Genomic DNA, 19,572 nt, shown 5'->3' on the forward strand with positions numbered 1-19,572 from the left:
CTTGGTTCAGCTATGAACATTACCCTGCTGATTCTTATGTCACTTTTTCTTTGTTCTTAATAATTAAGTCCAACCGGTGATCCTCGCCCACCTCCTCACGGCACCAACTTCGTAAAAATTATTTATATAGCAATTGTTTCAAAAACCACCTTGAAACTCATCTCCCTCATTTTTGTTTGGTTGGAGTTTTAAGGCCGCCGGGGCACCTATAGAAAATTATAGAGGATGTTTTTAATAATGACTACTCAGCGTATTTTCCTTTTCACAATGTACTTGTCAATGTAATTATTTTCATTTTAGGGGAAGGGATTAGCTTTAACCTTTGAATATGTAGTATACATGTCTGTACGTGTCTTTTTATTAGAAAGAGTACTGATTGACCAATTAGTCCCAATGCATTGTAAATTTTACGACTTGATTCCTTTTAGTTGTTGCCTCTCCTCCCCTCCCCACAAACACTGCTGAAATCGCTGGGCAATGGGAGAGCAGGGATCGTAGGGAGAGATATTGGTAAGCTGCTCACGTTGGTAAAGAAGGCACAAATGTAGTGAAGTTCTTAGTTTGTAAAAACGGTTCACCCATCACTGGGCTTCATCAAGTACAAGAAGCCTAATGGTGGGTGAAACGTAGTATAAATAAAGAACTTTACTATATGCATTTTCACGAGAAGGGTTAGGGGTAAAGTGTATATAGGAAACCATACCCCCGGCCGGGATTGAACCCGCGGTCATAGAGTCTCAAAACTCCAGCCCGTCGCGCTAGCCACTAGACCAGCCAGCCACAATAAGATTCATCCAACTAGGTATATTTCTACACCATAGGAAAGTTAGCACAGGCACCTCTGTGACCACAAATGCAAGTTTTTACAGACGAATCTCCAGCTAGCGTGGCCGTGGCGAACTCTAGCTCAAGTCCCTTCACTGCCGTCAACATGACTTAAGAAATCGTAATGACACGATTGCTGGAGATTCGTCTGTAAAAACTTGCATTTGTGGTCACAGAGGTGCCTGTGCTAACTTTCCTATGGTGTAGAAATATACCTAGTTGGATGAATCTTATTGTGGCTAGCTGGTCTAGTGGCTAACGCGACGGGCTGGAGTTTTGAGACTCTATGACCGCGGGTTCAATCCCGGCCGGGGGTATGGTTTATTTGCAATCGTGTCATTACGATTTCTTAAGTCATGTTGACGGCAGTGAAGGGACTTGAGCTAGAGTTCGTCACGGCCACGCTAGCTGGAGATTCGTCTGTAAAAACTTGCATTTGTGGTCACAGAGGTGCCTGTGCTAACTTTCCTATGGTGTAGAAATATACCTAGTTGGATGAATCTTATTGTGGCTGGCTGGTCTAGTGGCTAGCGCGAGCTGGAGTTTTGGACTCTACCGCGGGTTCAATCCCGGCCGGGGGTATGGTTTATTTGCAATCGCGACGGGCTGGAGTTTTGAGACTCTATGACCGCGGGTTCAATCCCGGCCGGGGGTATGGTTTGCCAACCTCTACGAAACACTCCTACCAAGGCCAAATACAAGCCTGATTCGACATCTTTTTCCAGAAACTCAATCAACTAGTCTCATCCATACAGTTCAAAGCAGAATGGATATACTCGTCGCTAGAGAAAACAATCAACTTGCAATCTTCGTATAAAGCACGGTATGCAGCCTTTTTCTTTGAGACCTCGCAATCTGCACGCCACTCAAAACAACCAAAAAATGAACATCAGGACTTATTTCTTGAGACTAGGATACCCTAAATAGTTTATTTAAAAAAGGTCTTAATCTAGTAAACCAACTACAAGTCGGGCCCTCAAAAAAAAAAAATCCTAAAATGACAAACTCAACATACCCTTCAATCAAAATGCACAGAAAAAAAATAAAATAAAAATTAATCACCTCCAGCCTGTTTTATCCAGCCTCTGAAACAACAACAAAAAAAAGAGTCCAGTATGATTAGTCACGCCAGTCTACCAAATCCCCTGCAATAAGCAATAACTGAACAAAAGTAGATAGGTTAGACCGGATGATACCTGAAAAAGAACAACTGAATACAAAAGAAACGTCAGTTATGCACAGGAAAATTTAGCTGTAGTTTAACAAAGAGAGAAAGAAAATAATACTTATATGGCATGAAGCCTCCATCACACAAAAGAAAAATTATAGAAACAGCACTCATTGATTCCATTTCTAATATTAATATATCTCAGGGTCAGTGGAAGCCAGATTGTGTCTCAAAACACGCCCCAAAACAACACATTCCAGCATCTCACCATAACCAAAATATCGGAACAAGCATTTTACCTACTATGAATGAAATTATTTAAGCAGCTCACCTTTAACTCAGATCAAACACCTCACATTCTACCTCACCCTAAACTTAGATGAGGCACTTTATATATCTAGGCACATAATTTTATACATCCCTATAAATACATGTTTTCCTCTCCCGTATCTGCTACAGAGGATTTCTGATGGAGATTGAAATATACAGCTCCGGGGTGCCTCCTTTTTGAAGAGTATAACAGAGAACTGACACAATTCAAGGTACTGTCGAGAACCATTCGGAAGTATATATGTCGTGCCGAATAGGTAAAACTGGTCAATTAGCAAGAACTCATTTAAAATTAAGTCCTTTCTAAAATTTTCTCTTATACGTTTAAAGATATATTTTTTTTCATTTATGTTAATGTAAAAATTAATAATTTTGTACCAAAAGAACCTTAGAAAACTTACCTAACCTTATTATAACAAGCGCAATTTAATTTAGCCTAATCCAACTAAATATATTTTAGATAAGTTTACAATAATTTAATAATAAACAAACACAATGAAATATATTTTTTTCGTTAGGTTCAGAATGATTTTTGCGAAATTATTGCATACACAAATTTTCGCTTGCCTTATTCGGCAAGAAGAGCGTTGCTATTTAAGCCAAAGTCGCAAGTTTTACCTATTCGGCACGACATATATATATATATATATATATATATATATATATATATATATATATATATATATATATATATATATATATATATATATATATATATATATATATATATACAAGTCCTTGACCACCTACCTGCAATATCATAAAGGGTTAGGTGTTTGAAAAAATTTCGGTCCTGGGACCTTGATCAAGGTCCCAGGACCGAAACGTTTTCTAATGATATGCCCTAGTGTTTGCTTACATGTTTTTTTCTAAACCACTGCGAGGTGTAATCTTATCCTTACATGCCTTCTGATTTTTTATTTTTACAATTCCCTGATAATGTGAGAAATCACGAAAGCACTTGGAAGTCCACTATTTTTTCACAGTAGTTGTTCTGTATATTGTGATATCACCCATTTGTTGTGATATTATTGCATGTATAAATATAATATGCATGCATGCATGCATATATATATATGCATGCTCACCCCGCTGTATGCATAATATCAAATTAAGTTTGGTTACGCGAGACATGGGTATTTGTAAGGAAACAGCCCGTCTTCGTGATACGGAGATTCATCTAAGGCAAATGTGGAGTTCTCAATGACTAGCAGAGAATTAACTCGGTCCAAAACGGACCTGTTTACCAGCGCTTGCTATACGCATAACAATGGCGAATAACAATGTTGAATAACAGTACCCTGGTAGCTTGCATGACACAATCCAGCCACGTAGAGGCTGTCGCTCCTGGGAACGCCCTATACCGCCACATGAATATTCCACCACAATATGCTAGAAAACTTAGGCATTCTGAGGCACGTCTTTCCACCAGTAAACTTAGCACTCTTGAGGGTATATTTAGACCGGTCACAGATTTTAGTGGATGTCAGTGAAGGCTGGGGTGTGTCGGGAGAGTAGCACTTAGCTGGCAACTCGCCTTTGCCTTTGGTTGCATCGATAACGACTGTTGCTCGTCTTAAGAATGTTAACGGCTGTTATATTTCCTCTGTGGTACGTACACCCCGTGTGTTTATACCTTGCGAATTAATCAACGACTGACTGATCAGACAAAACAGTTTTACTATAAAAATACGATTACCAGTGACTCATATTTTGTCCACGTTGATATTGGCTGATGTCTAACATTGATGGAATAAACCAAATTTAGAATGAAAGGGAGGGTAGGTAATGAGAAATACCGATACAATGGTGAAAGAGAGATGCGGTTATATGAACCTATACGTGACGACGTTTCGCCCACACAGTGAGCTGTATCAATCACAAACACCTTGTATGGCAGGGAAAGCTTATGAAGTAGTGACCAGCGGTGAGGTTGGATTAGGTTAGGTAAGGTAAGGTTTGTCAGGAAACAGGACAAGTGTTTCCTGACGCGGGTCTCAGTCATGTGATGACCCACAGCTGGTCAGGTCCAGGGAGGGCGCCAAGGAGGTAGGCTTCATCCTCCCCTCTCCAAAAATTTTCCTCAGCCCCCAAATATATAAAAATAGTAATGATGATAACGTTTCTTCAAAAAGGTCTCCTAACCTCCCTCCAACCAGACAGCCACACCTACACTACCCCTAGCGTTGCCTCTAGTCAGGTCACAGATTCTTCAATGTCCTAATAGTTTTCTGACAAGAATTTCAGATGAAGTTTAGAAAATTTTGATCTGGTTGACGAGAGAATGTAAACTACACTGTTTGACACAATGTAGCTTATATCCAAATATATTTTTCTACCTATATATTACTAGGTAAGCGAGGGCAGCGCGTGTAAATTGACCTGCCCATATGGCTCAGTCCACCTGAGGATCGAATCAGGGTGCTTTTGGTTATAAGCCCAACGCTAACCCAAAACACTCCATGACCTGCTAGTTACTGCTTCAAGAGCATGGATTGATCTAAATAGAAGACAGAAGCTAAAGAACAGCCAGTCATGAATGTTGCATGCTCCCTAAGCCAGCACTGAATCCATGATTCTTCCTCTGATTAACCAGCAAGCCAGTCTGATTGGTTTACTGGCTGAGTGGCTCAGAGAGGACTAGAGCGAGACATTGGACCGGTTTGCTCTGATGTTTCTCCCTCTAAAGAGTTTGTTGGAAGTTCTCCAAATCTTTTAAAAGATATTAGCTTTTAACCGACATAATGAAAAATTTTCTTGCAAAAGCAGAATCAACAGCAGTTTCGGTAGCAGCAATAACAGAATTATCAGCAGCAGCAACGTCAACTGTATCAATAGTAGCAACAGCGGCCCTCAGCAAAATCAAAAGCAGTATTAGTGTCAATAGCAACAGCAGAATCAGTAACGGCATCATCTGCAACAGTATCATCATCAGTAACAGTATCAGTATGATCTTCAGCAACAGCAGCAGTGTAATCATCAACAGCAGCAGTATGAGCATCATCAGTAGCAGTATGAGAATCAACAGGAGCAGTATGAGCATCAACAGCAGCAGTATGATCATCATCAGCAAGAGTATGAGCATCAACAGCAAGAGTATGAGCATCAGCAGCAACAGTATGAGCATCAACAACAGCAGCAATATGAGCATCATCACCAACAGCAATATGAGCATCATCAGCAGTATGAGCAGCAACAGCAACAGGAGCAGTATGAGAATCAACAGCAGCAGTATGATCATCATCAGCAAGAGTATGAGCATCAACAGCAAGAGTATGAGTATCAGCAGCAACAGTATGAGCATCAACAGCAGCAATATGAGCATCATCAGCAACAGCAGCAATATGATCATCAGCAGTATGAGCAGCAACAGCAGCAGTATGATCATCATCAGCAAGAGTATGAGCATCAACAGCAAGAGTATGAGTATCAGCAGCAACAGTATGAGCATCAACAGCAGCAATATGAGCATCATCAGCAACAGCAGCAATATGAGCATCATCAGCAACAGCAGCAATATGATCATCAGCAGTATGAGCAGCAACAGCAGCAGTATGAGCATCAACAGCAACAGTATAAGCGTATAAGCATCAACAACAACAGCAATATGAGCATCAACAGCAACTGTATGAGGATCATCAGCAGTATGAGCAGCAACAGCAAAAGTATGAGCATCAACAGCAGCAGTATGAGCAACAACAGCTGCAGCCTCAGCAACGGTATGACCATCAACAGCAGCAGCAACAGTTCCAGCACTAGTAATTATAGAAGTATTATATAAAAGTAGTAGTAAAAATACAGTAATAATAGCAGTAACAGCTGATTTGATAGCATTGTCAGCAGCAGCATAAGTTAAGCACAAATAGTAGCAAAAACAGCAACGGGAGCAGCAGCAACAGAAACAATAGCAACATCAGCAAATGCTGCAGCAGTAGAGGAAATAGATACAGCAAAGGTAGCAATAGTAGCAGCTGCACCAGCACTAATAACAGCAGTAGCAGCAGAACAAAAAGGCTGTGACAATACCGTGACTGGGACACTAACTTTGTTAGTAGATTTTGTAAACTGTCCAAGTCGGACCGAAATGTCATCGTAAGTTCTTCTCTTCTATGTGCAGGTTATTTGTGTACTCTGTATAGTTACCAAGGACGCTAATAACCAGTGTTCTGATAAACATCTGGTGCGGCACAGTGAACTCCCAACATTTACACACTGAGCTTCAGAAAATCAGAACTCGCAGAAACACTCGCAGCTTTCAGAAAATCATAACCGAAATATTCAGTACTCTAGACCCTTACGAATTTACCACTTTTAATAATAATAATAATAATAATAATAATAATAATAATAATTATTATTATAACATTGTAATACCGGTGCTCTCTCGTATAATAACTGCATCTACTAGCAATATAATTGCAATTAGTAGGTAGAAGAGGTTAGTAGATCAAGACACGAAACATCCTAAGCATCTGAAGAAAAGTTTCGCGTGCGGTACGACAAAGTCTCGCTATGTGCAGATCTTTAACACGACTTGAATAAAGCTCTACATTGAACAAAACGTTGTCCAATAAAAGTTTGTTTTGTAAACGCGACTTTCCGTCACCACTGTCGACTGTAAGCCAGTTGGAGTCAGCCTATGTTCATGGAGAACTATTTTGAAGTTATAACCTGATCAAGCACTCCCTTAGATCTTAGTTGTTATACTCAAGGTTTACGCACGCGTCTTTGGTACCAGTTAGAATTCTTTACTCCAGAGCGGGCAAATTGCCTCCCATAGATCTTATAGATACGCAAAACGTTTTTGGGGGTTACCTGTTGGTTACATGTAATCCTTTCCTGATATCACCACCTCTCGCGGCCTGGTCCCAGATCAAGCCTCCTGGTTTCTGGCCTGGTCGATCAAGCTGTTGGCGCCCACCGCCCGCAGTCTAACTTATGCATCACGGCCCGGCTGATCTGGAACTGATTTGAGGAATTTGTCGAATTCTCTCTGGACAACAGCTTGGAGGTTGTTAGTAATTCCCCTTATGCATGAAGAGAGGGGGTCTTGGGTCGTGGTCCCTTTACATGCACTGAGTTCGACCTCTTTTCATTGAGGCACTCTGGGATCATCCTTGAGATCCAGTCAGTAAATGGCAGCTTCTGGCACAGCCCATCCTCCATTATAATTATGTATGCTCGTGTTTGTGCCTGAATTACTGTGCAAAGTTAAGAGGGGGGAGGGTGCGCTCTAAGCTGAAATCTTAAAGCTGTTCAACTCCAACCTTCATTTGAGTACAAGAGTAAACAGGATGACCAAAGCATAATTTAGTTGAGAAAACCTAATCGGATCAAATTCACCCAATGTAAAACTTGTATAAAATGCTAATCAGAATGGTGCTTGAATAGTCAAGTTCCAGCAGATCCAAACTCGGAAACCTGCACAGAGTACAACAGCTGCGCTGCATTATCAACCTCTCCCTGAAAGGGGAGAGAGAGAGAGAGAATGAATCATGACTAGGCAAGTACACTTAACATAACATTCAAAAGAGTCAGGGGATTACAAGACAGCATAAAGCAGCATAAATCCCAGACAGAGATTACTTTTTCTTTCTCATCAATTCTAAAACGTTACTATATTCCAACAATTCTACAAGCTACCACATACCTACAGTTCTACAAACTACTATATACCTACACTTTTACAAGCTACCACATACTAATTATTCTAGACTGTGAGAATCAAGACCCCACCCAACGGGATACAGATACCTAGTAAGAAAACGAAGAAAAAGAAAATAATAATGATCAAAGAAAACAAGAAATCCTCTGACTTATTTAACACATGAAGACTATTAATATAACCTAATAAAAGCCAAGCACTAGGCCTTATGTCTAGTTGGGATGTGACTGGACTGCTAACTCTTAAATTTCTAAAAACAACTGAGTTGTGAATTAAAAACGAGTAACTTCAAGAAGTTATAGATCCACGAATGGTTATGGTTGTGTGCGACACAAGACTCCCTCCACCTGCCAAAACGTCACCCAGCACATACCCCCTAGACTCCTAAATCAGCACCCTACTCACATTCAACTTATCAACCCCAATCACACTCCTCCAACCACGCAAGCGCGCACACACACACACACACACACACACACACACACACACACACACACACACACACACGACCAGGCAGGACTTCAAAGAGACCTGGACAGACTGGACACCTGGTCCAGCAAATGACTTCTCGAATTTAATCCTGCCAAATGCAAAGTCATGAAGATAGGGGAAGGGCACAGAAGACCACAGACAGAGTATAGGCTAGGTGGCCAAAGACTGCAAACCTCACTCAAGGAGAAAGATCTTGGGGTGAGTATAACACCGAGCATGTCTCCGGAAGCACACATCAATCAGATAACTGCTGCAGCATATGGGCGCCTGGCAAACCTGAGAACAGCATTCCGACACCTTAGTAAGGAATCATTCAAGACACTGTACACCGTGTATGTCAGGCCCATACTGGAGTATGCAGCACCTGTTTGGAACCCGCACTTGATAAAGCACGTCAAGAAACTAGAGAAAGTACAAAGGTTTGCAACAAGGTTAGTTCCAGAGCTAAGGGGAATGTCCTATGAAGAAAGATTAAGGGAAATCGGCCTGACGACACTGGAGGACAGGAGGGTCAGGGGAGACATGATAACGACATATAAAATACTGCGTGGAATAGACAAGGTGGACAAGGACAGGATGTTCCAGGGAGGGGACACAGAAACAAGAGGCCACAATTGGAAGTTGAAGACACAAATGAGTCAGAGAGATAGTAGGAAGTATTTCTTCAGTCATAGAGTTGTAAGGCAGTGGAATAGCCTAGAAAATGACGTAGTGGAGGCAGGAACCATACACAGTTTTAAGACGAGGTTTGATAAAGCTCATGGAGCGGGGAGAGAGAGGGTCTAGTAGCAACCGGTGAAGAGGCGGGGCCAGGAGCTAGGACTCGACCCCTGCAACCACAAATAGGTGAGTACAAATAGGTGAGTACATACACACACACATACACACACACACTACCCAACGCTCTTACACACCACACCCATAATCTCGCCCAAAAACACGCACCCACGCGCACACACACACACACACACACACACACACACACACACACACACACACACACACACACACACACACACACACACACACCCTCCGGGGTTAAAAATCCGAACAAAATCTTATCTTATCTTATCTTATCTTATCACACCAAATGCGGATATATTAACGAATAAACATGAGGAATGGCAAGAATCAATGAAAAGTCCCCCAGACATCATAGCAGTTACAGAAACAAAACTCATGGAGACAATAACAGATGCAATCTTCCCACCAGGATACCAGATCATGAGGAAAGATAGAAGGGGCAGAGGGGGAGGTGGGGTTCCTCTGCTCGTAAAAAACAGATGGAAATTCGAGAAAATGGAAGGCATAGACGAGACGGGAGAAAGAGACTACATAATAGGAACACTTCAGTCTGGGGAGCACAAGGTGGTCATTGCAGTGATGTATAATCCACCACAGAACTGCAGGAGGCCAAGAGAGGAATATGAAGAGAGCAACAGAGCAATGGTGGACACACTTGCTGAGGTGGCAAGAAGAGCTCACTCCAGCAGAGCAAAGTTGCTGGTTATGGGAGATTTCAACCACAGGGAGACTGAATGGGAAAACCTGGAGCCACATGGGGGTCCCAAAACATGGAGAGCAAAGATGTTGGACGTGGTGCTGGAAAACCTCATGCACCAACATGTTAAGGACACTACCAGAGTGAGAGGGGAGGATGAACCAGCAAGATTGGACCTTGTGTTCACCCTGGGCAGTTCAGACATTGAGGACATCACGTATGAGAGTCCCCTAGGAGCTAGCGACCATGTGGTTCTGTGCTTTGAATACATAGTAGAGTTGCAAGTGGAGAGAGTAACAGGAGTTGAATGGGAAAAGCCTGACTATAAAAGAGGGGACTACATAGGGTTGAGGAACTTCCTGCAGGAGGTTCCGTGGGACAGAGAACTGGCAGGAAAGCCAGTAAACGAAATGATGGAATATGTAACAACAAAATGGAAGGAGGCAGTGGAAAGGTTTATTCCCAAGGGCAACAAACAATGGGAAGACCAGAACGAGCCCCTGGTTTACCCGACGGTGTAAGGAGGCAAAAGCAAAGTGCAATAGAGAATGGAAAAAGTACAGAAGGCAGAGAACACACGAAAATAGGGAGATCAGTTGCAGAGCCAGGAATGAGTATGCACAGGTAAGGAGGGAGGCCCAGCGACAGTATGAATATGACATAGCATCAAAAATCAAGACTGACCCGAAACTGTTGTATAGCCACATCAGGAGGAAGACAACAGTCAAAGACCAGGTGATCAGATTGAGGACAGAAGGTGCAGAACTCACAAGAAATTATCAGGAGGTATGTGAGGAGCTAAACAGGAGATTTAAGGAAGTTTTTACAGTAGAGACAGGAAGGGCTGTGGGAAGACAGCAAAGAAGGGAACATCAAGAGGGAATATACCAACAAGTGTTGGATGACATACAAACAACCGAGGAGGAGTTGCAGAAGCTGCTAAGTGACCCTGATACCTCAAAGGCGATGGGACCGGACATCTCCCCATGGGCCCTTAGAGAAGGAGCATGATAACGACATACAAGATACTGCGGGGAATAGACAAGGTGGACAGAGATAGAATTTCAACAAGTCGGCCGTCTCCCACCGAGGCAGGGTGACCCAAAAAAGAAAGAAAATCCCCAAAAAGAAAATGCTTTCATCATCATTCAACACTTTCACCACACTCACACATAATCACTGTTTTTGCAGAGGTGCTCAGAATACAACAGTTTAGAAGCATATACGTATAAAGATACACAACATATCCCTCCAAACTGCCAATATCCCAAACCCCTCCTTTAAAGTGCAGGCATTGTACTTCCCATTTCCAGGACTCAAGTCCGACTATATGAAAATAACCGGTTTCCCTGAATCCCTTCACTAAATATTACCCTGCTCACACTCCAACAGATCGTCAGGTCCCAAGTACCATTCGTCTCCATTCACTCCTATCTAACACGCTCACGCACGCTTGCTGGAAGTCCAAGCCCCTTGCCCACAAAACCTCCTTTACCCCCTCTCTCCAACCCTTTCGAGGACGACCCCTACCTCGCCTTCCTTCCCCTATAGATTTATATGCTTTCCATGTCATTCTACTTTGATCCATTCTCTCTAAATGACCAAACCACCTCAACAACCCCTCTTCTGCCCTCTGACTAATACTTTTATTAACTCCACACCTTTTCCTAATTTCCACACTCCGAATTTTCTGCATAATATTTACACCACACATTGCCCTTAGACAGGACATCTCCACTGCCTCCAACCGTCTCCTCGCTGCTGCATTTACCACCCAAGCTTCACACCCATATAAGAGTGTTGGTACTACTATACTTTCATACATTCCCTTCTTTGCCTCCATAGATAACGTTTTTTGACTCCACATATACCTCAATGCACCACTCACCTTTTTTCCCTCATCAATTCTATGATTAACCTCATCCTTCATAAATCCATCCGCCGACACGTCAACTCCCAAGTATCTGAAAACATTCACTTCTTCCATACTCCTCCTCCCCAATTTGATATCCAATTTTTCTTTATCTAAATCATTTGATACCCTCATCACCTTACTCTTTTCTATGTTCACTTTCAACTTTCTACCTTTACACACATTCCCAAACTCATCCACTAACCTTTGCAATTTTTCTTTAGAATCTCCCATAAGCACAGTATCATCAGCAAAAAGTAACTGTGTTAATTCCCATTTTGAATTTGATTCCCCATAATTTAATCCCACCCCTCTCCCGAACACCCTAGCATTTACTTCTTTTACAACCCCATCTATAAATATATTAAACAACCATGGTGACATTACACATCCCTGTCTAAGACCTACTTTTACCGGGAAGTAGTCTCCCTCTCTTCTACACACCCTAACCTGAGCCTCACTATCCTCATAAAAACTCTTTACAGCATTTAGTAACTTACCACCTATTCCATATACTTGCAACATCTGCCACATTGCTCCCCTATCCACTCTATCATATGCCTTTTCTAAATCCATAAATGCAATAAAAACTTCCCTACCTTTATCTAAATACTGTTCACATATATGCTTCAATGTAAACACTTGATCTACACATCCCCTACCCACTCTGAAACCTCCTTGCTCATCCGCAATCCTACATTCTGTCTTACCTCTAATTCTTTCAATTATAACCCTACCGTACACTTTTCCTGGTATACTCAATAAACTTATTCCTCTATAATTTTTACAATCTCTTTTGTCCCCTTTCCCTTTATATAAAGGGACTATACATGCTCTCCGCCAATCCCTAGGTACCTTCCCCTCTTTCATACATTTATTAAACAAAAGTACCAACCACTCCAACACTATATCCCCCCCTGCTTTTAACATTTCTGTCATGATCCCATCAGTTCCAGCTGCTTTACCCCCTTTCATTCTACGTAATGCCTCACGTACCTCCCCCACACTTACATTCTGCTCTTCTTCACTCCTAAAAGATGGTATACCTCCCTGACCAGTGCATGAAATTACCGCCTCCCTTTCTTCCTCAACATTTAAAAGTTCCTCAAAATATTCTCGCCATCTACCTAATACCTCCCTCTCCCCATCTACTAACTCCCCTACTCTGTTTTTAACTGACAAATCCATACTTTCCCTAGGCTTTCTTAACTTGTTTAACTCACTCCAAAATTTTTTCTTATTTTCATTAAAATTTCTTGACAGTGCCTCTCCCACTCTATCATCTGCTCTCCTTTTGCACTCTCTCACCACTCTCTTCACCTTTCTTTTACTCTCCATATACTCTGCTCTTCTTATAACACTTCTGCTTTGTAAAAACCTCTCATAAGCTAACTTTTTCTCATCATTCCACCAATCACTCCTCTTTCCACCTGCCCCCACCCTCCTATAACCACAAGCTTATGCCCCACATTCTAATACTGCATTTTTAAAACTATTCCAACCCTCTTCAACCCCCCCACTACTCATCTTTGCACTAGCCCACCTTTCTGCCAACAGTCGCTTATATCTCCCCCGAACTTCCTCCTCCCTTAGTTTATACACTTTCACCTCCCTCTTACTTGTTGTTGCCACCTTCCTCTTTTCCCATTTACCTCTTACTCTAACTGTAGCTACAACTAAATAATGATCCGATATATAGTTGCCCCTCTATAAACATGTACATCCTGGAGCCTACCCATCAACCTTTTATCCACCAATACATAATCTAACAAACTACTTTCATTACGTGCTACATCATACCTTGTATATTTATTTATCCTCTTTTTTTATAAAATATGTATTACTTATTACCAAATCTCTTCCTACACATAGCTCAATTAAAGGCTCCCCATTTACATTTACCCCTGGCACCCCAAATTTACCTACTACTCCCTCCATAACATTTTTACCCACTTTAGCATTGAAATCCCCAACCACCATTACTCTCACACGTGATTCAAAACTCCCCAGGCATTCACTCAAAATTTCCCAAAATCTCTCTCTCTCCTCTACATATATGTATATATATTATATATATATATATATATATATATATATATATATATATATATATATATATATATAATATATATATATATATATATATATATATATATATGTATATTATATATATATATATATATATATATATATATATATATATATATATATATATATATATATATATATATATATATATATATATATATATTAGTTCAAAATGACAACAGGGCTTTCGCAACTTTGCAGGCTGCCACGATCCTTACAACAACAACAAAACAAAAAAAGAAAACGCAGAAAGATGATCAGGGTTTATAGTCATTCATAAGGAAACTATTTCTAGAAAACTATTCAACAATTTTCCTTTCAGATGTAGTCTTCAAATATAATAAAACTTGCATAAAATGGAGTTTTGCAGCTGTTGATGACTAGTAAGTAAAGAAGAATACCCATAGCCTAGTATTTATCAATAATTTTATTATGTGACATTTAATCATATAAATTCCACTGGTTCATTGAAACACATACACCTTAAAGTGAATTATTCAGTTTATATAATTATGTGAGCTTTGAAAACAAAATACATTAAAAAACATACATACATTAGGCAAATAAATTAAGGTAGCAGATTGAAAATTTTTTTTGTTGAATCCAAGATCAGAGGTACTCGAGATAAAACAAGTTAATGTTCATCCATTTTTTTTATATTCCTCAGGTCCCCTGGGCGCGACGTACCAGAAAAGGAGATAACAGAATTTGAGGCGGCGGCGAGGTACGGCGACGAGAATGGAGAGGACTGTCAATACGAGTATCCTTGCCTGGTCCAGCCCCTCGACCTCATCCTCCTCATATACAACTACTGGCACCGGGACGAGTAGATGGTCCCTGGCGACCACTGAGGCAGCCGCTGCAGCACAGCGGCGCCAACATCGAAGATGACAGAGTTGAGAATGGGAGAGTTTGAAACTCTGGTTGCTCAAGATGGCCCCGTGGCTAGAACCCTGTCGTCGGCTGCTTGCTTCGGCATTCTTGCGTCTACCTATCTAATATTTTACAGATATCAACATGCAGTACTTGCACTGGTTTATGTCACTACGATAAACTAATAATAAAGACTTTTGTTTGAGACTGTGAGTTGTCTTGTACAAGACATTCATTAAAGTAACCACTAAACTGACATGCGCACAGAGAGGTAAGAGTGATGAACATTAAGGCATAAATGTGTATCGCTTCACTGTAACCGAAATAAACTAAAGACGAGTGAATATAAGAAACTCACTGGCCACTTTAGTGCGAATGTTATTCATACTAAAGGTATTACGATTATTATAGGTAACTCAATTTCTCAATGGTAGAGCTTCCATAGTGTGTACAATAAAATGACTGTCATAAACTCATGAAAAATCGAGTTTAAAAGAGTTTACTTTCAAGTGAATTCTTAAGCAGATTGACTAATTAGAAAATGACAAAATTATTAGCGAGAGATGAGTTATTTCTTATCTGAGTGAACAATGCGTCCTTGAGAAACGCCAGACCTGGTCATTAAGGCATGACTGGCAAGCAAACTATACGTTATATACTACAAATAAAATAAAATGAATTAAAAAAAAAGACCGGCAAGATACACGAAAATGTCTAGAGAAGAATTTTAAAACGGTCAAGTCATCGTCGAACAGAAATGTCTGCTCCTATTAGGCCCAGACAGAAAAACATCACCCTGAATGATGAACAGAGTGGCTGTGACCACGAAATACAAGATGTGATCTAATAATACAAATTCGGTGAAGTGACTGACCTGCAACGACCAACATGGAGAGGACAATAGACTATTACAGACGTGTTCTGCGAATATTACAGAATGAACGGAGTTTTATGCTACTCTTCTGGGTCAAACAAGTTTGCTTTGATGAGAAGCGTGCAGATTTTTGTATATCACTATGACAGTGATACTCTCCTGGAGCGCATTCCTGTAGTGCCCTGCAAATAATCTATCACAAATCCAACCAAAAGTATTCGGTTGTTCTGAAAATGTACGAAGCTTTCACTAACATTTTCATCGATAAACTGGAAATTTTTTTTAATCCAATTACTATTATGTAAAGTAAAAGGGCACAAGTGCAACTAATGTGACATTTATTGTGGCAACGTTTCGCTCTCCAGGAGCTTTATCAAGCTTTATCAAGGCTTGATAAAGCTCCTGGAGAGCGAAACGTTGCCACAATAAATGTCACATTAGTTGCAATTGTGTCCTTTTACTTTACATATTGTCGGTAATTCTACCAACTTTATTACAATTACTATTATATTTAGGGGGAAGCGTTAAACCCATAGGGGTCTAGCGTCTGGGGAATAGAAGGAATTCAGGTTTGTTCCAAGGATGGGGAGTACGAGTCCAATGCTTTCGACAGTAGCTCTGTGCCCACATCAAGGAACCTTTCTTGAGGGTTCTTTTGAATCCAGACTAAACACAGAATTACTGATAAATTCACGACAGATGTACGGTGACCCCAAAAAAAAAAACTCACCATCACTCACTATCACTCTCTCGACAGATAGGTGCCGATACTACAGTTCAGATGCCCCTCCAAACAGCAACAGCCACACACACACACACACACACACACATTATATATATATATATATATATATATATATATATATATATATATATATATATATATATATATATATATATATATATATATATATATAAGTTGAAAGTGAACATAGAAAAGAGTAAGGTGATGAGGGTATCAAATGATTTAGATAAAGAAAAATTGGATATCAAATTGGAGAGGAGGAGTATAGAAGAAGTGAATGTTTTCAGATATTTGGGTGTTGACGTGTCAGCGGATGGATTTATGAAGGATGAGGTTAATCATAGGACTGATGAAGGAAAAAAAACTGAGTGGTGCGTTGAGGTATATGTGGAGACAAAAAACGTTATCTATGGAGGCAAAGAAGGGAATGTATGAAAGTATAGTAGTACCAGCACTCTTATATGGGTGTGAAGCTTGAGTCGTAAATGCTGCAGCGAGGAGACGGTTGGAGGCAGTGGAGATGTCCTGTCTAAGGGCAATGTGTGGTGTAAATATTATACAGAAAATTCAAAGTGTGGAAATTAGGAGGTGTGGAGTTAATAAAAGTATTAGTCAGAGGGCTAAAGAGGGGTTGTTGAGGTGGTTTGGTCATTTAGAGAATGGATCAAAGTAGAATAACATGGAGAGCGTATAAATCTGTAAGGGGTAGGGGTCGTTCTCGAAAAAGTTGGAGGGAGGGGGTAAAGGAGGTTCTGTGGGCGGGGGGCTTGGACTTCCAGCAAGCGTGCGTGAGCGTGTTAGATGGTAGTGAATGGAGACGAATGGTATTTGGGACCTGATGAGCTGTTGGAGTGTGAGCACGGTAATATTTAGTGAAGGGATTCAGGGAAACCGGTTGTTTTTATATAGCTGGACTCGAGTCCTGGAAATGGTTAGTACAATGTTTGCACCTTCAAGGAGGGGTTTGGGATATTGGCAGTTTGGAGGGATATGTTGTGTATCTATATGTATATGCTTCTAAACTGTTGTATTCTGAGCACCTCTGCAAAAACAGTCATTATGTGTGAAGTGAAAGTGTTGAATGATGAAAGTATATATATATATATATATATATATATATATATATATATATATATATATATATATATATATATATATATATATATATATATTATATATATATATATATATATATATATATATATATATATATATATATATATATATATATATATATATATATATATATATATATATATATATATATATATATATATATATATATATATATATATATATATATATATATATATATATATATATATATATATATATATATATATATATATATATATATATATATATATATATATATATATATATATATATATATATATATATATATATATATATATATATATATATATATATATATATATATATATATATATATATATATATATATATATATATATATATATATATATATATATATATATATATATATATATATATATATATATATATATATATATATATATATATATATATATATTTATATATATATATATATATATATATATATATATATATATAATATATATATAATATATATATTATATATAGCATATATTATATGCAAAACAACCACTCTGAAGAATGAGAAATTGCGCTCGTGACTACTCACATATCAGGAACTATGAAAGTAAAGCATCAAGGGAAGCTATATAAGGGGTCTGGCCATACCTCACTATCAGATCCACAACGGTTAAACACCTGACGCGCGCCGACCCACCTGGATAGGTCTTTGCACAACTCACCCCACAAACTATTCTACCCAAGAAAATTTAAAAATTATTTGTCAGTGTATTATTATTCTTCCCAAATTCTGTTAATTATAAATGGATCTAATTTATATAAACCAAAGGAAATATTCATATTATTGTCAAACTGCTTTTTATGAAACAAGATTCAATTATATTCCTGTCGACCATGGACTTGCTTGATACTACTTTCTCAACTTTTTGAAAATCAATTGGATGGTTAAAATCTCTTACATGAATAAATAGAGCATTGGAGATTTTAACCATCCAGTGAATTTTCAAAAGTTGATGCAGCTAGCATCAACAATGATGGTCGTAGAATATAATTGAATCTTGTTTCACAAAACAGATTTTGACAATAATATGAATATTTCTTTGGTTTATATAAATTAGATCCATTATAATTAATAGAATAAAGGAATTTAATAATACACTGACAAATAATTTTTAAACTCTTAGTAAATAGCTTGAAATGGTGACAAGAAAGGATACCAGTTGGGTCGCGTCAATGTTTGGGCTGTTAATGACTGATAGTAGGTGCTGGCCAGCCCCTATACTTCTGGATGCTTTTACTTTCATAGTTCTGATAATGATAGTCAACAGCGCTTGGAACTATTATTTGAGTGGTTGTTTTGTATATTCTGAAATCACCTGTTTTGTGTCTTATTGCATATGCATATATATATATATATATATATATATATATATATATATATATATATATATATATATATATATATATATATATATACACCTAAGAGGTCATACGTTAATATATATGACTTGCATAAATAAAACTTGCATCAATGTAACCCCTGTATAGTGTAACTGGTAGATACTATTCAAGTTATATTCCAAAGAATTACTTATTGGCTTACTTTAAAATGAAGAGGTTATAATTCTTAACCTATAGGTCAAAGTGAGCTTAGATTTTCAAAAGTGAGACCTTGAATACCATATCTGAAGAGATGGTAGAATTCTGGGCACTGTTTGTCTTGCCCCAGAACTCCAAGTGTCAAACACTCATTAATGAACAAGAAAATTCCACTTGAACGGTAAATCATACGCGTTGTAGGAATAAACTGGGGTAGAAACACACGGAGTAAGAAAAAAAATCTATATATTTCGAATTTGCGCTGTATGATCCATTCGGGTATGGCGTCTTTTTGCAAATATTAATAATGTGTATTTCCAACCCCCAAAGATCCTCTTCATGCCTATGAAAAGGTTTATTTTTAGTCTGAAATACATGTATCCGTATGACTTTGTCTTCTCA

The 19,572-nt window shown here is 38.9% G+C and overlaps 1 protein-coding gene across 1 annotated transcript in view; it reads left to right on the top strand.

Moving 5' to 3' along the window:
- LOC128696877 (uncharacterized) overlaps positions 1-15,059 on the top strand; it is a 28,834-nt gene extending 13,775 nt beyond the window's left edge. Inside the window, exon 3 of the mRNA XM_070081263.1 lies at positions 14,649-15,059. Coding sequence (XP_069937364.1) covers positions 14,649-14,811 — 163 coding nt within the window. The 3' untranslated portion in view covers positions 14,812-15,059. The remainder of the gene's footprint in view (positions 1-14,648) is intronic.
- Positions 15,060-19,572: the final 4,513 nt, after the last annotated feature.

Source organism: Cherax quadricarinatus, unplaced genomic scaffold, assembly GCF_038502225.1.
Source record: "Cherax quadricarinatus isolate ZL_2023a unplaced genomic scaffold, ASM3850222v1 Contig2131, whole genome shotgun sequence".
Taxonomy (NCBI): Eukaryota; Metazoa; Arthropoda; class Malacostraca; order Decapoda; family Parastacidae; genus Cherax; species Cherax quadricarinatus.